Source organism: Astatotilapia calliptera, chromosome 14 (assembly GCF_964374335.1).
Source record: "Astatotilapia calliptera chromosome 14, fAstCal68.1, whole genome shotgun sequence".
In the NCBI taxonomy this organism is placed as follows: Eukaryota; Metazoa; Chordata; class Actinopteri; order Cichliformes; family Cichlidae; genus Astatotilapia; species Astatotilapia calliptera.
Window position 1 is genome coordinate 16,453,285 of NC_137435.1, and position 21,716 is coordinate 16,475,000.

The 21,716-nt window shown below is 42.9% G+C and overlaps 3 protein-coding genes across 5 annotated transcripts in view; 1 reads left to right on the forward strand and 2 right to left on the reverse strand.

Annotated features, from left to right (window-relative positions):
• Positions 1–605: 605 nt before the first annotated feature.
• On the forward strand, positions 606–17,090 carry gfm1 (G elongation factor, mitochondrial 1). The gene is made up of 18 exons (XM_026191519.2): positions 606–816; positions 913–1,065; positions 1,151–1,283; positions 4,634–4,838; positions 6,976–7,092; positions 7,282–7,432; positions 8,823–8,977; positions 9,106–9,190; positions 9,312–9,449; positions 9,739–9,840; positions 9,949–10,005; positions 10,117–10,254; positions 10,884–10,966; positions 14,073–14,235; positions 14,345–14,489; positions 14,587–14,747; positions 14,846–14,899; positions 15,719–17,090. The coding sequence occupies exons 1-18, from the start codon at positions 742–744 to the stop codon at positions 15,848–15,850; spliced, it is 2,247 nt and encodes a 748-aa protein (XP_026047304.2). The 5' UTR covers positions 606–741; the 3' UTR covers positions 15,851–17,090.
• lxn (latexin) lies at positions 11,025–16,376 on the reverse strand. 2 transcript variants are annotated; one of them, XM_026191524.2, is made up of 7 exons: positions 16,236–16,376; positions 13,000–13,176; positions 12,847–12,909; positions 12,231–12,405; positions 11,881–12,017; positions 11,608–11,670; positions 11,025–11,399 (listed from the first exon to the last, which is right to left on the reverse strand). In XM_026191524.2, the coding sequence occupies exons 1-7, from the start codon at positions 16,374–16,376 to the stop codon at positions 11,283–11,285; spliced, it is 873 nt and encodes a 290-aa protein (XP_026047309.2). In that variant the 3' UTR covers positions 11,025–11,282. The 2 variants fall into 2 exon arrangements, with proteins under 2 accessions (XP_026047309.2, XP_026047310.2); XM_026191525.2 differs by lacking the exon at positions 16,236–16,376 and adding an exon at positions 13,359–13,525.
• A 154-nt stretch (positions 17,091–17,244) lies between the features above and the next one.
• The window catches only part of neu4 (sialidase 4), a 5,655-nt gene continuing 1,183 nt past the window's right edge, over positions 17,245–21,716 (reverse strand). Inside the window, exons 1-3 of one of the 2 annotated variants that reach the window (XM_080288563.1) lie at positions 19,563–19,754; positions 19,155–19,410; positions 17,245–19,011 (exon numbers count right to left, since the gene is read on the reverse strand). In XM_080288563.1, the coding sequence (XP_080144689.1) occupies positions 17,972–19,011; positions 19,155–19,410; positions 19,563–19,604 (1,338 nt within the window). In that variant the 5' untranslated portion in view covers positions 19,605–19,754 and the 3' untranslated portion in view covers positions 17,245–17,971. Of the gene's footprint in view, positions 19,012–19,154; positions 19,411–19,562; positions 19,755–21,716 lie in introns of those variants that run through there. The other variant, XM_026191521.2, reaches the window with a different exon arrangement.

A 21,716-nucleotide genomic window follows, 5' to 3' on the forward strand; every position in this document is an offset into this window, starting at 1 on the left:
TTTTTCTTTTTAGTGGTGAACTAGCAGTGTGCGATACTGAAAAAATTGGTATTGATGATACCAAATAAATACAAGGCCATCATTGCCGATACCAATGCTGATGCCGATACTTTTAACTTATAAAGGTGGCTTATGAAGGGAAGAGCAGTGTGTAATGATTTATGAGATGAATCATCACGAATTCTGATTTTAACGACTGTGAATTTAATTTCCACAATAATCAGTTAACACAACGAAACACACCTTTCAACTTGTCATGTAATTTGAAACTGGGTTACTTTAAGACCTGGAATGTAAATGTGCTTGCTTATAAAGCACTTTGGTTCAACTTCTGTTGTTTAAATGTGCTATAGGTGATAAATAAAATAGACATGACAGTCAACACAAAGGTTCAGATATTTTTCATGTGCAAGTTGGAGATATATTTTTTATTTCCTAAAAAATAATTTATCAAACAGATAAATTAAGATTCGTGGCTAAACACGTTTGGCTTTTCAAAACACGTTAACATTTAAATAACATTAAAAGAAAGAAAGGGGACAAATAAATAAATAATGCGTTTTAAGAGAAAACTTAAACGTTTGTGATTTTGGTACTTCTGGGCTTCCGTAAACCCGGAAGCAGTCGTTTCACAAGCAGCTAGGGTCCCGGCGTGACTTTCACCGGGGTGTCAGCAGCACCGGGGTCATCTAAACAGGGCAATACTACGACCAAGCTGTACTCCACTGAGCTGTTGCCGAGATGAGGGTGTTAAAAGCGGGCATGTTTTTAGCTAAAACGCATCTTTCGGCGCGAGGAACCGTCACACTTAAAAAGGTAATATTATCTAACCCGGGTCTGCTGACTTGACCTCAGTCCAGTTTGTTTCACAGTCGGTAGATCGAGTGAACTGTGATGGTTTCATATCCTCAGGTGCTCATCAACAGCTGCCGGAGCTGCTCCTCCGGTGTCTTTCCAAGCGAGAGGATCCGCAACATCGGGATCTCCGCTCACATCGACTCTGGGAAAACCACCCTGACCGAGCGCGTGCTCTACTACACCGGCAGGATAGCAGAGATCCATGAGGTGAGTCCGTTTCATTGTCTTTATCAAGCTCCTTTTTCCGTTTAGGTGAGGCTCACGAATGCTTTCCCTCACCTGTGTTGTTTAGGTGAAGGGGAAAGATGGCGTTGGAGCCACTATGGACTCCATGGAGTTGGAGAGACAACGAGGCATCACCATCCAGTCAGCTGCTACATACACCGTGTGGAAAGATTACAACATCAACATAATTGACACGCCAGGTAATTAGACATACACCTAGTAAAAATGTAACTCATTACTGTGGTGCTTTGTGTAACTACAAAGTAACGTTTGCTGAGGTGAGCTGCACAGGTAGGGTAATTTAGTATTACCTGTTCATTAACTGTCAGTAAATGGTCAAAAATGAATCGACAGACTGATCCGCACTCACTCCAAAGCAGTTTTTACCTCTTGCTCTGCTACTAGTGCAGAGGAAGTGAGGTCAGCTATGAAGATACTTACCTGTGTAGGTATTGAGATGTCTAGGAGAGAAGACAATGGACCGTTTTGACCAGATTGTTTAACACAGTCTTGGAGAGTGAGAGGATGCCTGAAGAAAAGAGAAGTGTATTAGCATTGATTTTCACAAAAAAGGGTGATGTGCAGAGTTGTAGTAACTACAAAGAATAAAGTTGATGAGCCAGACCGTAAAGCTAGGGGAGGGAGTTGTTGACACTAGGTTAAGAACAGAGGGGATGATCAGTGAGCGCCTTAATTTTTAAAAAGAGCTCTACAGATATGATATTTGATTTTAGAGGGTTGATAGAGAGGTATAGAGGAGGTCAGAAGGAGTTGCACTGTGTCTTTTTTGGATCTAGACAAGCATTTGATAGGGTGCCAAGAGATACCGAGGAAGTCAGGAGTGACGGGGAAGTATGTGAGGGTGGTGCAGGACATGCATGAGGACAGCAAGGCAGTGGTGATGTGTTGTAGGAGTGACAGATGGGTTTGACTAGGCCCATCCAAAACCTTCATTTTATTTATTTATTTTTTGAGCCAGTCAGAGGGGGAATTGCTGGTGTGTTCTGCTGAAGAACCCAAGTGCTCTTGAGCTTCAGGGCACAACTCATGGTCAGACATTCTCCTTCAAGATTTTCTGCAAGTTGTTCAAGTCGCTCCTGAAGCAGCCTCATTTCCCTATGTTTTTTGGCAAATGTGAGAAGAGCCTTTGTGCCTTTTTTTTTTTTCCCCAACTGCTTTCTTATTGTTGAGTCATGAACTTTGACCTTAACTGAGGCAAGTGAGGCATGCAGACATTTTTCTGGGTTTTTTTGTGACCTCCTGGATGCGTTGTCAGGGCACTCTTGGAGTTCACCACTGTTTTCTCCATTTGTGGATGATGCCTGTCATTGTAGTTCACAGGAATCCAATATACAGTGGGGCAAAAAAGTATTTAGTCAGCCACCGATTGTGCAAGTTCCCCTACTTAAAATGATGACAGAGGTCAGTAATTTGCACCAGAGGTACACTTCAACTGTGAGAGACAGAATGTGAAAAAAAATAAATAAATTTAAAAAAAAAAAATCCATGAATCCACATGGTAGGATTTGTAAAGAATTTATCCGTAAATCAGGGTGGAAAATAAGTATTTGGTCAATAACAAAAATACAACTCAATACTTTGTAACATAACCTTTGTTGGCAATAACAGAGGTCAAACGTTTACTATAGGTCTTTACCAGGTTTGCACACACAGTAGCTGGTATTTTGGCCCATTCCTCCATGCAGATCTTCTCGAGAGCAGTGATGTTTTGGGGCTGTCGCCGAGCAACACGGACTTTCAACTCCCGCCACAGATTTTCTATGGGGTTGAGGTCTGGAGACTGGCTAGGCCACTCCAGGACTTTCAAATGCTTCTTACGGAGCCACTCCTTTGTTGCCCGGGCGGTGTGTTTTGGATCATTGTCATGTTGGAAGACCCAGCCTCGTTTCATCTTCAAAGTTCTCACTGATGGAAGGAGGTTTTGGCTCAAAATCTCACGATACATGGCCCCATTCATTCTGTCCTTAACACGGATCAGTCGTCCTGTCCCCTTGGCAGAAAAACAGCCCCATAGCATGATGTTTCCACCCCCATGCTTCACAGTAGGTATGGTGTTCTTGGGATGCAACTCAGTATTCTTCTTCCTCCAAACACGACGAGTTGAGTTTATACCAAAAAGTTCTACTTTGGTTTCATCTGACCACATGACATTCTCCCAATCCTCTGCTGTATCATCCATGTGCTCTCTGGCAAACTTCAGACGAGTTTGGAGTCTGACTGTTTGAGGCTGTGGACAGGTGTCTTTTATACAGATGATGAGTTCAAACAGGTGCCATTCATACAGGTAACGAGTGGGGGACAGAAAAGCTTCTTACAGAAGACGTTACAGGTCTGTGAGAGCCAGAGATTTTCCTTGTTTGAGGTGACCAAATACTTATTTTCCACCCTAATTTACAAATAAATTCTTTACAAATCCTACCATGTGGATTCATGGATTTTTTTTTCACATTCTGTCTCTCACAGTTGAAGTGTACCTCTGGTGCAAATTACTGACCTCTGTCATCATTTTAAGTGGGGGAACTTGCACAATTGGTGGCTGACTAAATACTTTTTTGCCCCACTGTAAATGGCTTTATAACCATTTCCAGACTGATAAATGTCAATGACTTTGTTTCTCAGCTTTTGACATGATGTGACATGATGTGTTGCTTTTTGAGATCATTTAGCATCACTTCACTTTGTCAGACAGGTTCTGTGTCAGTGATTTGTTGATTCTACAGTAGAAATTAGACTTGTTTGTGGGTAATGAAATTGAAAAGAATGTCGTTAGACAGTTAATGATGTAACGAGGCAGGGGATAATACATTTTCACAGCACTGATGTCATTGGTTGGTTTTCCTTCTGTCCTGATCAGTTTATTTGAGTCACGCGGTTCAAAAACACAAAACAAAAACACACATCCGATATCAAAATCGGTTGATATTTTTGTTTGTTTTAGCTCTTTATAAAACTGCAACAGCATCAAAATCCAGCCTTGCTCAGGCTCTTCTTTAAAGCCTTTCTAGTATTCAGGTAATATTAGGCTTTATTTTGTTGTGTGGTTTGCCACAGAAGCCACGTGAATTAAAATTAAAGTGTGCTGTAGTCTTCGCACCTTAGTGGTGTTGTAGAGTGAGGCGTGATTGTTTATTTGTAATGTATTTTAAACATTTTTGTGCACCTGAGGATCTAAAGCTGCTCACATTGTCTGTTTGGAAGTGGAAAAGTGATTCAGAGCTGATGTAATTGTAACTTTCCTCCACCAAAAATTTAACAGAGGATAAAAGTTGAAAGAACTTTGAATGTTATAGTCTCACGTAAAAGCCAGACATTTTTTTTCTCAACAGAGAGTGTCAGTGGCCCCGAGTCATCTATGTTGTATGTTAGCATTTCTATCATTTAATCAGAACCAGTCATGCAGTTGCAACGTCCCTGCTTTGATCATTTTTTTTCTGTCAACTCTTTAACAGCGGTAGAAATGTGAAGGGGTGTGAAGGCACATTTTCAGCACTTTCATTTTGAGTGCGTCTGAACTCGATGTGCCTCACAGGTCACGTGGACTTCACCATCGAGGTGGAGCGTGCGCTGCGCGTGCTGGATGGAGCCGTGCTGGTTCTGTGCGCGGTGGGAGGCGTCCAGTGTCAAACCATGACGGTAAACAGACAAATGAAACGCTACAGCGTCCCCTTCCTCACCTTCATCAACAAGCTGGATCGAATGGGCGCCAACCCCGGACGAGCCCTGCAGCAGATGAGGTACGGTTTGTACACACACGTCACCAGTGTTGGTCAAGTTACTTGAAAAAAGTAATCAGTAACTAATTACTGATTACTTCCCCCAAAAAGTAATCCCGTTACTTTACTGATTACTTATTTTCAAAAGTAATTAATTACTTAGTTACTTTTTAAAAACACGATTTACAACCTGAATAGGTGATAAAGCGATAGATCTTTCAGCCCAATTCTACTTTTTCTGCATAATCCATCATACAAAATGTAATCAAATGGAAAAGTCTCTTTTTAAAACTTTTATAGTGTTATTAATTTTAATCTTTTAACTTTATGCATCAAGCAAAAATTTAATTATATGCAACATTCTCTGACTGGAAGAAATTTGTTTAATATTTAAACCTATTTTCTGCACATTCCAGCACATAAAATTTTTTTTTTTTTTGTGTTTACACTCACTCTTTCAAATAGATGCAAGTAAAACACAGCAGAAAATAAATAAAATCAAAGACTAGCGGTCCTGTTGCTCTATTTTCACCTGTACAGCAGGAGTTGGGTAGGCGGAGGTTTACCCTGGTGCAGGTGTGCCGCAGCGGTCAGTGGAAGGATACGGCAGTTTCTCTGTGAATTTTCCATTACGTCATAGCGCACTCGGAGCTTGCTTGGAAGTTTAGGGGTTTTTTTCGCTGTAAAAAGATGTTTTCTTCCCACGCACAATGCTAATGGACACTAATGTTTTTGTCACTTTTTATGGAATCAAACTCAAAGTAAGGTCAGTACTTCCACGCTTTAAACGCTGCACGCTCATACTCTCTCCCGCACTCGATATATTATCCATTGTTGATCTGCACACAGCTGTTGTCACAAACGTCGCACTCGCTTATGTCACTGTCATGAGACATTCTCGCAAAAAAATCACGGTTTTAGTAACGCAGTAACGCAGCGTTCCTACGGGAAAGTAACGGTAATCTAATTACCGTTTTTGCAATAGTAATCCCTTACTTTACTAGTTACTTGAAAAAAGTAATCGGATTACAGTAACGCGTTACAAGTAACGCGTTACTGCCCATCTCTGCACGTCACACAGAGAGAACAGTCAGACGCATCGGCATGTTTGCCGTTACACCACAGGGCTGAGGACTGAAGAATAACGTGTATGGACTGGATGAGCAAACAGCTTTGAAAGGCTTTGAGACGTCGGTAGAAAAACTGAGGAGAGATTAGTTCTGCCACCTTTACAACCTACGCAAAATTGAAGCATAAACAACTTATCTGAAACCACATCTTGACCTGGTGTGCATAACAAGCATAAACGCACAGTATGCTCATGGTGAGAGCATGCTTTAAAGACAAGTTATTTAAGGAGTAGCTGACTTCCTAAGGTCTCACTTGCATAGGCCCATGTTCTCCAACATGAATGTCCTCTTCAGGCACCACGATTGGTGCTTTAAGCAGTTTTTAACTGGATAATAATACAGATTAGGTGATAATTGTATTAACTTATCAGCAATGTGTGTATTTAACATTTCCATTACCAAACCATGTGACTTAATTGTACTTATACTTTTAAGATATCAGCTGAGGGGCCACAGTGACCTTCTTGGATGGACCTGGGTGCCTTTAAAGGATGTATTTATTATAGGTTGCAGTTTAAAAAACAAAATCATAAACTCCCTAAATCCTTAGAGGTAACTTGAAAGTGACACTGTAGTTGGACTTTTATTTTTAACTCCATGTTTCAGTCTTTGGATCTTTAGCCAGAAGAATCCCTTGAGAAAATGTAGACCAGTCCTTGTATCTCAGCTTTTTCATGTCTGACACTGACTGTGTTAAGTGTTTCATTAATGCAGCAAACACAAAGACTAACTTCTTAATCAATAATACAGCTTGTAAATGCAATAAAACAAATATATTTAACCCATATTCCACATTGCACACTAGATTGCAGTGTAGTAATCAATATTTTTCCCCTGTTTGTTTGCACATTTGGTGTATTCAACGTTTCTTTTCCTGGACTTTTATTATTTTATTAGTTTGCATGAAATCAAAGAGCAGTAAAATGTGAGAATATACAGGAGCTCTTTAGGTTCTTGCAGTAAGCAGCTGTGTGTTTCTTTCTTTGGATTTTTTCCTAGTTTTAAAGAAATTTTCTACTTTTTTTAAGATCCAAACTGAACCACAACGCAGCGTTTGTGAACATCCCCATCGGGCTGGAGGGGAACATGCGTGGCATCATTGACCTCATAGAGGAGCGGAGCATGTATTTCGAAGGACAGTTTGGGTAAGATGAATTTATGTGTAAATGGGTGGTTTTTATTTTCCCTCTGCCATGAATTAGACTTAAGGTCAGCTATTGTACAATTAAACTGTTGCGATCTGCATCAGTCCCATAGAAATTGTGGATAAGACCAAGTTTCCTTACGAGTCTGATCTGTATAAAATATTTAAAGCTGCGTCGTGCTTCCTGCAGGCAAACTATGCGCTATGATGAGATCCCGGCAGATTTTCGAGCTGAGGCCGCAGACCGCAGGCAGGAACTGGTGGAGTGTGTCGCCAATGCTGATGAAATCTTGGGAGAGATGTTCCTGGAGGAAAAAATTCCAACCAAAGATGATCTGAAGGTTTGAGAGACCAGTTTGTGTGAAATCTAACAGTGTCAACTAAACTCCAACAAAAACAAACAAACAAAAAAAATCCTCAATTAAACCCGCTGGTATCTGAGGTATAGTCACTAGTTATTGGTCATTTCATTAGGTACGTCTGTTCAACTGTTCGTTAATCTGAATATCTAATCAGCCAATCACATGGCAGCAACTCAGTGCATTAGGCATGTAGACAGGGTCAGGATGACCTGCTGAAGTTCAAGCTGAGCATCGGACTGGGGAACAAAGGTGATTTAAGTGACTCTGGATGTGGTATGGGTGTTGATACCAGCTTGGTTTCAGAAGCTGCTGATCTCCTGGGTTTTTCCTGCACAACCATCTCTAGAGTTTACAGAGAATAGTCAGAAAAGGAGAAAACATCCAGTGAGCAGCAATCGTCTGTGTGTAAATGCCTTGTTGATCCCATAGGTAAAAGATCAGTAGGGCAACAATAACTTAAATAACCACTTGTTATAACCAAGAAATGAAGATAATGAATGTACGTCACATTGAACCTTGTAGCAGATGGGTTACAGCAGCAGAAGACTGCAACTGACGGTACAACTTACATGAAAAAAGGTGCTGTGGTCTGAGGACTGTTTCTGCTGTGACATTCAGATGGTCCGAATTTGACATAAACGACATGAAAGTATTGATCCATCCTGCTTCTTATCAGCAGTTCAGTTTGGTGCTGATGTAATGGTGTGGGGGATACTTTGGCCTCTTAGTACTATCTGAGGAATGATTAAATGCAGCAGCCAACCTGAGTATTGTTGCTGACCGTGCAGGTTCTCTTTATGACCACTGTGCACCAATCTTCCAGCAGGATAACACATCATGTCACAAAGCTCAAATCATCTCAAACTGGTTTCTTGAACGTGACAATTAGTTCATTGTACTCAAATGAACACCACAGTTCGCCGGATCTCAACCTAGTAGAGCACCTTTGCGATGTGGTGGAACATGAAATTCACATCATGGATGTGCAGCTGATAAATCTGCAGCAACGTTGCGATCCTCTCATGTCAACATGGATGAAAATACCTCAGGAATGTTTCCTGTGTCGTAAAGAATTAAGGCAAAAAGTAGGTCCAACCCAGTACTGTCAAGGTGTACCTAATAAAGTGACCGGTGATTGTATTTCAGACTTGATACAAGTGGTGGCGATCCAAAGAAGCAAACATATCTGAGAGTCAGTTTTGATCAGTCTGGAAATACCAAATTTGGCATCACCAGTTACCCCAAAGTTTGTATAGAAATCCTGAAAATCATTCAGAATTTTCACATCCAAATTTTGAGATTAACATTTCACATCAGCGAAGAGATAAAGGCATTTGTCTCAATCAGTTTTCACCTCACTGCCTTCCAGGCAGCAATCCGCCGGGCTACGGTGCAGCGTCTCTTCACCCCAGTGTTGGTGGGCACAGCGCTGAAGAACAAAGGTGTCCAGCCTCTACTGGACGCCGTCCTGGATTACCTGCCCAACCCCAGTGAAGTCAAAAACTACGCCATCCTCAATGAAGAGTGAGTATGAAGAGGAACGTCAGTTTGCATGCAAAGTGTCCTGAAACTGTAGATTTAAATCAAAATCAGATTAAAAGTTGTTTGTTTTTTTTTTCCACTAACATTGGCGGGTTTTTCCACTCTGTTAGAGATTCCACTGAAACCAAAAAGATTCAAATGGACCCAACGAGAGACTCTGCAAACCCCTACGTTGGTCTGGCTTTCAAACTGGAGGTGATTCAGTTTGACAGAGAGCATCTGTTCTGTCTCATGTCCTCGTGATCTCTCTATTTCTGCACATTTGTGCAATAGAAATACTTCAGTTTGCCATGTTCTGCTATTTCCTGTCTTTCAGGCCGGGAGGTTTGGTCAGCTGACGTACATACGAGTGTACCAAGGCTGTCTGAAGAAGGGAGAATATATTTACAACACACGCACAAGCAAGAAAGTCAGAGTTCAGAGGCTCGTGCGTCTTCATGCTGATCAGATGGAGGTGAGAGCAAACCGGCGTTGCGTCAGCAGGCTGTGAGAGGTCACAGTTTTCCATCTGTGGTTTGCACATTAAACAGCAGAGCAGCATGACTGGTCAGAAAGATTGGGTTCCTCTTTTTGGCTTTAATCAAGTGTGTAGATATCAACCACATCCCCTGTGACACCAAAACAACATGTTTGCACCCATCTTCTATCAAAACAAGATGTGAAACTGTTTTTTAGTCATTCCTATCATCATTTTTAAAAAACAATCATCCTGCTTTTTGTGCTCTCTCTCTCTGCTTTGAAAGGATGTGGATGAGGTTTATGCGGGAGATATCTGTGCCCTGTTTGGAATCGACTGTGCCAGCGGAGACACTTTCACATCCAAGACAACTGCTGACCTGTCCATGGTAAGAAGCAAAGGACACCCGAAAGACAAAGAAACCTGCTTCTTTTTAAAGTGTTTTTGTGCCTCATGAGAAGCATCTTCATTTGATGTCAATTTTTAACACCCACAGGAGTCCATTCACATCCCTGAACCTGTCATTTCCATGGCGATGAAGCCAGCCAACAAGGTAAAAATACTCGTTTAACCTGAAAGACGTGCCTTTTATTATAACTCTAGTCTTAAATCCACCTCTTTGTCACTCCCTCTTATTATTAATTCCTCTTGTGCGACTGAACAGAACGACCTGGATAAATTCTCTAAAGGAATCAACCGTTTCACCAGAGAAGACCCGACGTTTAGAGTGCATTATGACACTGAGAGCAAAGAAACCATCATCTCAGGCATGGGCGAGCTGCATCTGGAAATCTACTCACAGGTACTCAGACAGGTTGCACGTTTCATGGGACATCTCATCAAATCCATTATATAACGTGGGGATAATTATTTCATCTCCCTGCTGAATCTGTAAGTTTACTCACTTAAAAAGAAACAAACGGGCTTGGATTGGTCTTGTAGTCCATTCCAGCCTCGTGCAGGTCCACACTCTTCTCCCTGTTGTGCATTGGAAAGAAACTGATTGTGTGGACAGGTGTGCTTTAAACACACAAGTTGATATCAGGAGTCTGTAATTGATTGACTGATTGTAATCTGTGTGCCCAGTTTGGATGAAGGGGATCGAATACTTGTTTCGCTCAAGGACATTCAAATCAATTTCTAATGTTTATGTAACAGATTTGTTCCGTCTCTCTACTTTAGAAACTACTAGAAAAATTAGGCTGTTAATTTCTTTGTGAGCAAACTAACAAATTCAGTGAGGGAATCAAATAATTTAGTGAGTGTCTTTGGCCTTACCAGCGTTGCTTTATCTCAGGCTAATTTTGGAGTTTGGAGTAAAGTACTTCAGTAGTATTTCCATGAAGGCTTTAATTCTGCAAATTAACAGATCTCTGTTCTGAGTAACCTTTATGATCTAATCCAAGTTTATTTTTGCTCTTTTTCTCTCAGAGGATGGAGAGGGAATACAACTGCCCCTGTGTGATGGGAAAACCCAAAGTAGCTTTCAGAGAGACTATCACCAGTCCCGTACCGTACGTCCTGATAGTCTTTGTCCTTACGCGCACGCACATACAAGCACGCACAAAATACTTTGTCATTGTAAACAGTTTATTTAAGCTAAAATAGACCAAACACAGACATTTAAAACAATTTCAGTATATCATATACTTATGAGTTAAAGCATTTAAGAGTGTAAATTCTAGGTTTCAGCAGTAGATCTGTGCCTAGTGCTTGTAGCATCATCATGAAAAAACAACAACAAAAAAAACCCATTTATGCGCCAATATTTGACCCCACAAGATGTGAGGACAAATAAGTGGTCTTGGCTGTGTGATGAACACCCACAGATTAGTTAGTCTTTGGAGATTTTTCCCTTTCATGGCGGTGAGGCAGCCGCTTCATCTGCACCACTTTAACCCCCTCTGCAGGAGACCAGGTAAACAGCATCTTCCAGTGAATGATTTCCTGTATCGGCACAGAAAAATGTCAGATCAGCGAGATCCCTGGATGCAAAAATGTGGCTCAGATTGAATAGCAAAGTTTAGCATGAGTGCAGTAAAGTGCATGTTTAATTTACTCCAACACACCACAAGTACCAAATCTATTAGGATTATAAAAAGTTTTATTTTAGCATTTCAGGCTTTTTAAAGGCATTTTTTAGCCAAGTGTCTACCTGGGACACCACTTCATGCAGCAGTGTGTGACAGTCAAACTCCAGGTGGTCCTCCTCAGTTGTCTGTAGGAAACAAAACAAAAAAATTTTTTTTAAAGGCTTAATACATTTGTTTATATGGCCGACATAACCTGTCTTGTTTTACCACATGAAGGACTTTTATTGACAATCTGTATGTATTCAGTAAATCGTGCAGACATGGGGCTTAAGGGGGGGGGGGCGTGATCAATTTCTTATAATAAGCTCATATTTAAATTTTTGTAAAGCACCTACCAGCTGAGTGATGTTGGCCACCTGAGCCACGTTGTACAGAGTGTTTTCAGTGGATTCATTCAGCATGATGAAGCTGGAGGCCAGAATGCCCAGATGCCAAAAAGGCTTCATGTCGGGCTCGATGTGACCGTGGCTGTCTGAGGGAAGTTTAGAGTTCTCAGTTACGTCTCATCTCTCAAGCGTCCTGCGTTCATGATGACAGCACTTGTGTTGTCAATGTTTAGAGGAACACCGCAGCACCGACAGTGTTGAAATGTCTGAACGCAACTGTTGTGCAAAATCTGACTTTCAGTGTTGATTGGGTGGAACTGCAGTAGCTTGGACAGTTAAGCCTGTTTTATTGGACTTACCTGGTAAGTACTGTGCAGACATCAGGGTTTGGTTGGTCTTGTATTTTTGGTATAGAGCCTCTTCTTGAGCTTTAATGTCAATTTTAAGGAGCTCCTCAAGCGAGGCTTTGACTTCAGGTGGCTGTTGCCCTTTTCCTTTTGGAAAGAAAAGCTCTGCAGAGCAAGTCTGTGTAGTCTGAAGGAGTTAAACAAAACAAAGTTAGCAAAAAACGAATAGTAAAGGCATTCTTAGTGAGCAAGAAATGGGAGTGGATGTAGCCCAGATGAGTCGAGGTTGCACCACACCATCATACAAGCTAACATAAGCCTCCTTTTATAGGCTGTTTAGTCATTCTTGTCAGACCTGCTCACACTAAGCCAGACGCTGTGAGATTGTTTACCATACCTAAGATTTATTTGTAGGATCTTTCAATAGGCAGCAGCAAACACAGATAACGCTGTGTTTGGGAGTGGGTGAAGACATTTATTCAGATTACCTCCACCCTATTTGAGAGGTGGATCATTACTCTTTGTGGTTCTTAAGAAGCTGCAGCTGCACCCCCCCTCCCTCCTCCACCATTATGTCTTTTTTCCTCACATTGTGGTTAAAAGAAAAAGAGAAAAAAGAAAGTCCTACATTGGTTATGATATCATTCACCGAGAGCTCCAGCTGATACTTTCTTCCGGAGTCTGCCACATCCTGAAAGAAAAATTGGAAATTCAAGTTGTTGTTGTTGTTTTTTATTTACAGTGGCATATTCACATATTTCAGTGTTGAAGGTCAGCTGACCTCTGCGTTCCCACTGTGGACCGTCTGCACTCCGATCAGCCTGAATGGTGAACCGTACCGGGTGTTGAGGTAGTGTTGGACCACCTGAGCTGCCCTCCTGGCAGGGTAGTGATTTGGGTTCAGCTCGCCAGTTGCCATCACATCCTCCTCGGCTCCCTCCTCTGTCCGTGCCTTTATCTGTGGGTGGAAAGTGGAGGGAGAGGGAAAAGGAGTGAATGAGAACAGAAGATGGTTATTGTGCAGGGCTTCCAGTTCCTGGAGGACTTTGATCTTTAGGTGTGAGCAGCTATGTAGACAAACACAGCTTTGCACACAACAGCCACTGAGCAATACAGGAAAGAAACCATGTGTTTTCTTACAGGGTGAAGTGATACGCAGCTGTGAAGTGTCCCAAACTGAATTAAAGTGGGGAGTGAATCTCTGCCAACTGGAATGTTTTTTCCCCTCACAGTCGGTGTTCCGAGTCAGCTGCTCCTCGCGCAAATGGAAAGATAACTTCCCACTTCCTCTGACAGTAGAGTTCACTGAGGACTGCCCCTTTTTAAAGAGACAGAGCCCTTTTTAACACTTCCTCCTGACTTTAAAAAAAAAAAAAAAAGCAGCGCTTTACAGCAAACAGACCTCTGCAAATGTTTGCAACTTAGTAAAGTAGGTCAAATTTGGTTATATAGTAATGGAGAGTTTCAGCTTCAGTTAAAATATGAAGGAAATGTTCACATTTTAGTGGATAGAGCTGGAGCTTAAGTATACTTGGTATTGGTACAATCTTATATTTGGAGTAAATTAGAGATCCCCAACAGACATATTTATAAATGCAATTTCATCAATCATCAGAAGTACTGAATAGTTAAAGTTACATCTCATCTTTCCTCATTAAAACAGCCTAGGATATGCAAATACTTTGTTATAAACCCAAAATAAAACTGTACATTCCAGTACTTAAACCTACTTTAGTTTCTTAAGAGTATTCTTGGTTATGGTGGTTCTTTGATTTGATTGGTGCATACATTTGGATCATCTACTTCCTGTTGTGTCGCTCTATGTTAACAAGTGTTCCCCCCACTCTCTCGTAGATTTGACTTCACCCATAAGAAGCAGAGTGGCGGCTCCGGGCAGTACGGTAAAGTCATCGGGGTCCTCGAGCCTCTCGAGTCAGACCATTACACCAAACTGGAGTTTGAAGATCAAACTGTTGGAACCAACGTCCCAAAGCAGTTTGTGCCAGCTGTTGAAAAGGCATGCAAACACTTTCACGTGGTCTCACAGAATAAGTTTTAAACACAAGTGGAAGCGATTCCAAATTTAAAGTCTCGATTTTCTCCCTCCTTCCCCCATCGTGCTGCAGGGCTTCAAGGACGCCTGTGAGAAGGGCCCTCTGAGCGGGCACAAGATCTCAGGAGTCCGATTCCTCCTGGAAGACGGAGCGCACCACATGGTCGACTCCAATGAGATCTCCTTTATCCGCGCAGGAGAGGGCGCTCTAAAACAAGGTGAGGACGCCCTTCTGTTTGTTTTTTCCATTTGTGTCCGATTCAGCTGAAAAATATCTGGTTTATGTTGCCGCTGGGTTCACCGTTTTCTCCACAGCTATGGAAAAGGCCAACGCAGTGATCCTGGAGCCAATCATGTCCGTGGAAGTCGTTGCACCCCAGGAGTTTCAAGGAGCCGTCATTGCTGGAGTAAACCGCCGCCACGGCGTCATCACAGGACAGGATGGGGGTGAAGGATACTTCACTCTTTATGCTGATGTAAGTCCAGTAAATATAAACGATACAGTGCTTATCTCCAGTTTCACCCGCTTTCTTGTCCTGCTTTAACTCGAATGTCATCCTGTTTGTTCCAACAGATCCCACTAAATGACATGTTTGGTTACGCCACAGAGCTGCGCTCTTGTACTGAGGTAAGTTCAAAAACATACAAAACCTGACGGTCAGGTAATGTTGAGGAATGAGTTCAATTAAAGTTTGTTTTTCAAATGATATCATAGACCATATGGTAGGTGTTTAATATGAGGTAAAGCCTCCTGTGGATGTGGTGAAAGTGGTCACTCGTCTGTGCAAAGACTGTATAAGTATTCAATCTGTTGTCAAAGAACTGCCCTCCATTTTTGGACATTTGCAGCGGTTGCGTTTGGCTCTGATAAGCATGCTGATCCTGCATGTCCCAGTCATCCTCGACAGGAAACTTGTTACAACATAATGCTGGTCAAGGAAGCATCTGGATATGCTCCTCATCCAGGAGGGCCTGCACTACTCTGGCAGCGTGGAGGGGTGGGGGACATCTTTCTGCTGAACTAGCTGCAGGGTGGGGGTACTGCCATAACAATGACTGGAGCTCATCTCAGGACGTCTGTCCAGTCACATTTCCATCAAGAACAATCAGATCAGAGCTGGTGCTCTAAGCAGAGGCTTGAACACGCATGTATGACAGTATGCAGTCTGCTGAAGCCTCCGCCTGCTATGTAGCCCATTTGTGCTACTTTGATAGCCTACAGCTGGAGTTCACAGTAAAAACTGGAGGCTTCTTGGATGAGTGCGTCAAGTGTGTTGATCAGGTCCTGGATTTTGGCAACTAGATATGGTTCAAAGAATTTTTAGCGAGAAAGATTAGATGGATTGGAGATGTGCACGGACAAAAATAGAGGAAATTCTTGGAATCAGACATGGTTTGTAGAAGAAGACAGCTGAATTGCTAACATGTTGTGTCATTGTTTATTCAGGGGAAAGGAGAGTACACCATGGAGTACAGCAGATATCAGCCCTGCCTGCCCGCCGCACAAGAAGAACTCATCCACAAATACTTGGAGGCTACAGGACAGCTGCCAGCGAAGAAGAACAAGTGGAAGAGCTGAACTCATCATTTTCTCCTCATCTTCCACCACGGCTCTACACAAAAACAAGATTTTACTTTCCTTTAGTTGTTTAATCCCCCCTCCTAATGTCTGCCTCACGTGGAAAGACTATTTATTACCTGCATTTTAGCAACAGTTAAGTCTGCAGGCAGCGTTTAAGCTCAGAGTTTTGACTTGAGCTTATAATGGCTTTTGTACTATGTACAGAAAGGTCTTTATGTTATAATGATTGCAACAAAGACGTATTACCTTCAAGTGTACTTGCATGAGTGTGTGTCAGTCATTGCACAATAACATCTTGGAAACATTTCATCCCTCCCTTCAAATCCAGCTACTAAGCAACACAAACCACAGCACAACAGTCGTCCACCGGGTTGCTCCTCACCTGCTCAGATTCATCCGCCGTCTCAGGTATGCTGTTGGGATGAGCTGACGTGTCCGCTGAGGCAGTCGGAGGGCTGATTGTCACGTCGGGAATCCCACTTACTCCCATTAACACAGCCAGAACGACGACGAGCCTCATCATTTCAAACGGACGCTGGGAGAAAACAGTAACGACTTCAGTGGAAGAGCGCAGGCGGGGAAATGACTGTCCTGTGAGAGTGGAGTTATGTAAAGAGGAGGAGGAAGCAGAGAGAAGAGACTGTCCAGATCCTGCTGTCTTCCTGCAGCAATCTGTATCCAAACAAACTGCTCCACTTTATCTGCTGTGCTCTCAAGCTGCAGGTGTGATTAATCAGAAAGCTTGGCGCTGGGCTGCTGTTTGTCACTTAAATTTGGGGGAGGAAGACTTTTACTTTGCCAGATTAAACATGTTTCTGCCCAATATCAGCTTGCCAAAGGAAAAACTGAAAAAATGTCTAAAACTAGGTGGTCTGCACTTCACATTTTGTGAACAATAATTTTTTTTTAATAAAACAAATGCTTTTGTTGACCTTGAAAGCCATAGTTCAGGAAACACATTTGGGACGTCCCCACAGACGTCACTGTAAGATTGTTTCTGTCGACTTTTATCCCGTTAACTGACTGGGAGAGGAAAAAGAACAGATTGGACACAGACCTGTGGGACAAAATGGACTGTTGCAAAGAATAATCTGACACTAATTCACAGGAACAACCCTGATAGCATGTTCTAGCTCCTGGGTTTGCTATCTAAAAGCTCTGGCTCCCATTTGACTCATTGTGTTTGTTCACGGATTAATCAATGAAATGGAAAATTAAATACTGCTTTTCAACAGCTGCCATTCTTAAATATTCAGTTTACTGACGGCAAATGAACGATAATGGTTGCATATTAATTTTCCATTGACTGGAAAAACAAACAACCCACTTCCACCGGACAGCAAAGGAAAATGTCTGGTTCTGGGAAGATTGCAACAAAAACAACACAATACTTTAGGAAGTGAAAGATTTTTATTGCACGCCTTCAAATTAAAACGTGACACATCAGAAAAATCTATTTTGTCACTTGTGTGCACGATGTGATGGAAAATATGGTGGACAGAAGCTCAGCGAGTGCTCCACCTTCTCAGTGTCTGTCCAACACTTCAGCTCAGTCCTGAATTCTTTTCCTCTGTGAACTTGAATGTTTACTTTTTATCCAAGTGACAGTTATGACCTGAGACGCTGAGCTACTGCTCAGACTCAACAGGCCTCAGTTGGTATGTTAAAGTTCATAATAGCATAATTAGAAAAAGACTGAACAAGTACAATACAGCTTGGTTGGAAGGGTTTCCAGAAGTCTCTTGCTTCTAAAAAGAAGGCAGCACAGCTTAGGTTTGCAAAGCTGCATCTGAATAAGAACAAGAACAATGTGCTTTGAACAGATGGAGATGTTTGATCATAATGCACATAAAGCACCACGTTGGGACAAAACCCAGAAACCTCATGCCAGCTGTGACCACAGTGGTGGAGGGATGGGGAAAACTGAGCGATGTCTTTAGAGTTTTATCTTCCTTTTGCAGACCTGAGGTGCTTCAGTGAAGTGTTAGCTCTATATTTGTGTCAAAATCTGAATTTTATGAAATCTGAGAACATTTCAGTCTGCACAGGTCCAAATAAGTGAAGCATAATATAGGAAACAGTTAATAAATGACTTGTATCACAAGTTTAAAATCTACATTAAGACACAGAGCACATCTCAGCCAGCTTGCTCTTCTTCCTCCTCTTCTTCACAGGAGTCACCTGTTGGGAAACTGCTGCACTTTGAGCATCATGTCTACAGCTCCCCCCCTGCTGTTTTCTGTGTCCTTCGTTGTTTGTTTCCAGCCAGACGTCCCGGGGCAGATTATCGATGAGCTCGTAGAGGGTGAAGATGCTGAAGCAGATTTCGTCGTAAGCTGTTTTGGTACCACACTCAAACAGGCAGGCGAAGGCCACAGCAGGTGGGGCTCCAGGTGAGGGCGACAGCTCCAGGTAGGCCAGGTCAGAGTATGCGCTCGGCCCATCATAGATCACCCAGGGGCCACGCCAGCTGTCTGGATCACGGGGGAAAAGGCTGAGGAACAAGCCCAGGTTTTTGCGTGCAGTCGTCCATGTTGGGTGGGAATATACTACCCACGTAGGAGTCAGGAAATCCGGAGGGGCTTCATGAGGAGGTGGGATGGAGCTGGTGGTGCTGGAGCTGTTTGCTGACACTGAAAAGGCTACAGAGCTGGTACTCGACTTGGAGAGACTGGACTCTGTGGTGCAGGATGTCCAGTGTCTGGAGAGCCGTACAGGTCGCTGTAAATCGTTGCTAAGACTCTGACACAGATTTAACGGGGCAGGAAATCCAATAATACTCCCATGACAACCATTTCGAGGCTCCACCAACCGCTGCACCAGCTGCCCCTCCTGAAACACGGCTCCATCATCCAGACTGAGGGCCTGCACTCTGTACCCGAGAGGGCTTCGAGCATTACAGTATAACACGTTAGTCCCATCCTCTTCGTCCACAGACACCATCTGACACTCCACGGTCTCTGGTCCTGGGACCGCCTCTCCAAAGCGCCAGGTTCTCCCGTGGGTGTCACTGTGAAAGCAGAATGAGTGGGGAGTGGTCTGGCAGAGGTGGCCGAAGCACTCTTTGCACTCGATGTGGTAGGCGTAGGCAGGAATGAGCAAACGGCCCGACTTCAGCTGGATGCCGTGGCCCGGGCCGAGAGCGAAGGTGGCCCATTCTGCCAGGAAGGAAGCAGAATTGGGACTGTGGATTTTGTCATCTTGTGACTCTTACTTAGATCTTTTTGTTGAAGACAAAGAGGCTGTTTCCAATTTAACTGGAGATAAATAATACCACAATGCTTTTTCGAATGAGCCTCACCTTTAATAGTGTCTCCTATGACCTTCTTGGTGAGGTCGGTGACGGGACTCCAGGTGTCGCCATCATCAGTGCTGGAGACGTAGCACAGTCTGGTCACGTTCTTCCCTGTCACCAGCTGATAGGACTCTGAGGTGTGACCCAGAACAGCGATGAAGAACAGAAAGAGAGTGCCCGTGAACTCATCGTAGACCGGGCACGGGTTCATGGATCGGTGGCCTGGCAGGAAAGCAGTGCCCAGAACACGGATGTCCTCCCACTGCAGACAAACGACGATTGAGAAGAATCACAGGAGACACAAGAAATGATGCTTCTCACGTCTGTTTGATTTTACTTAAAATGCCTGTTCAGTCAAATTACAAAACAAGAGTTAAAAAAAAGATTTTAATTATTTAATTTTTTTTTACAAACTTCATATGCGACTGGGGAGAGTGCCCGCCCTATGGAAGACATCCTGCATCGTCCCGGTCCCCAAAAAGAACCGGCCCAATGAGCTGAATGACTTCCGACCGGTGGCACTGACGTCACATCTTATGAAGACTCTAGAGCGGCTCTTCCTCAACCTCCTCCGACCACAGGTACAACATGCCCAGGACCCACTACAGTTTGCATACAAGGCGGGTGTCGGAGTGGAGGATGCCATCCTGTACCTCCTACACAGAGCCCACTCACACCTGGATGGGGGAAAAGGCACGGTCAGGATCCTGTTTCTTGACTTTTCCAGTGCCTTTAATACCATCCGGCCCTGTATGCTTCAGGAAAAACTGAACAGGATGGAGGTGGACCCCTGCCTGGTGGCTTGGATCTCCGACTACCTCACCGACAGACCACAGTACGTCAGGCTGAAGGACATCACGTCTGACACAGTGGTCAGCAGCACAGGAGCACCACAGGGAACTGTGCTGTCCCCTCTTCTCTTCACCCTGTACACCTCTGACTTCTGCTACAACTCTGAATTATGCCACATTCAGAAGTTTGCAGATGACACGGCCATCATGGGGTGTATCTGGGCTGATCAGGAAGAGGAGTACAGAAGTCTGGTGAGGAACTTTGTCGCATGGAGTCACACAAACCACCTGCAACTCAACACCTCAAAGACTAAGGAACTGGTTGTGGACTTCGGGAGGTCCAGAGAAGGTCCACTGCCGGTTCAGATAGAGGGGGAGGAGGTGGAGGTGGTCAACAAGTACAAGTACCTCGGGCTGTGGGTGGACAATAAACTGGACTGGTCATGCAACACAGAGCACCTGTATAAAAAAGCCCAAAGCCGACTGTACTTCCTCAGGAGGCTGAGGTCTTTTAACATCTGCAGGAAGCTCCTGAGGATGTTTTACCAGTCAGTGGTTGCTGGAGTACTTTTCTATGCTGTGGTGTGCTGGGGGAGCAGCACAGCAAAGAAGGACTCATCCAGGCTGGAGAAACTGATCAGGAGGGCTAGCTCTGTGGTCGGCATGAAGCTGGACACTCTGGTGACAGTGGCAGAGAAAAGGACATTAAAGAAACTGCTGGACATTATGAACAATGCTGGGCATCCTCTGCACACGGCCATTAACAACCAGAAGAGTCTGTTCAGTGACAGGTTGCTTCTCCCCAAGACAAGAACTAACAGACTTAAAAACTCCTTTGTCCCACACGCCATCAGACTGTTTAACTCCTCTCTGGAGGGGAGAGGGAGGGGAAACAGGAGGACAAAGGAGGGGGGAACAACTAAGCTGTAGTGCCTCTGCACCTCACTGTACAATACCTTGTGCAATACTTTTTGTAAATAGTCAACAGTGCAATAGACTCAATACTTGAAATGTGCAATTCACTTGTATTTTTATTTTTTATTCCTATTTATTCTATTTATCCCCTTTGTATATTTTATTTATATTTGTCTCTGTATTTATATATGTGTGTGTGTGTGTGTGTGTGTGTGTGTGTGTGTGTGTGTGTGTGTGTGTGTGTGTGTGTGTGTGTGTGTGTGTGTGTGTATATATATATATATATATAACAATTCTGTAACTGTAACTTCGGTCGTTGCTGTGCTTTTTTTTGGAAGTCGAATTTCCCAGAGGAACCCACCCGAGGGATTAATAAAGTTCTATCTTATCTTATCTTATCTTATCTTATATTTAGAGGATTATAGAATCTGAAAATTACATTTAAAGTCTGTTATTGTTTTTTATTTTTGTACTTTATCAGCCACACTTGGTTAAAATACTTGAATAAAATCTTCAGTATATTTATTTTTTATTGTACCACTTATATTTGCACTGAATGATATTAAATCATTATAGGTGCCATAAAACTTGCTTTACAGTCTGATTTAATTCGTTGAATCTAAAACAAGACTATCAAAATTTTCCCAACTCACTGTTACTTTGTAAAGTCACTATTTTTCTTATTATAACCTGTTAAAATATTGACCTTTTCTTCCTACATTTGTTTACTTTTCTGCCTATGTCAGGCTATAGATTTTAGAAGAAGTACTTGTTATCAAACTTCTGATTGTAAAAATGTACTTAAGCTCCAGTATTTATATGTGCACAAGTTTTAATTGTACAGCCCTGAGCCAGTGAGCAT

What these genes read in the sequence shown, in the direction of transcription:
- gfm1 (XM_026191519.2), top strand. Translation starts at nt 742, where the DNA reads ATGAGGGTGTTAAAAGCGGGCATGTTTTTAGCTAAAACGCATCTTTCG. An exon ending in CAACCAAAGATGATCTGAAG is followed by an intron (nt 7,433 to 8,822) that starts GTTTGAGAGACC and finishes ACTGCCTTCCAG; the next exon opens with GCAGCAATCCGCCGGGCTAC. An exon ending in AGAGGGCGCTCTAAAACAAG is followed by an intron (nt 14,490 to 14,586) that starts GTGAGGACGCCC and finishes TTTTCTCCACAG; the next exon opens with CTATGGAAAAGGCCAACGCA.
- lxn (XM_026191524.2), bottom strand. Translation starts at nt 16,376, where the DNA reads ATGATGAGGCTCGTCGTCGTTCTGGCTGTGTTAATGGGAGTAAGTGGG. An exon ending in TCCACAGTGGGAACGCAGAG is followed by an intron (nt 12,910 to 12,999) that starts GTCAGCTGACCT and finishes TTTTTCTTTCAG; the next exon opens with GATGTGGCAGACTCCGGAAG. An exon ending in GTCTGCACAGTACTTACCAG is followed by an intron (nt 12,018 to 12,230) that starts GTAAGTCCAATA and finishes AACTTCCCTCAG; the next exon opens with ACAGCCACGGTCACATCGAG.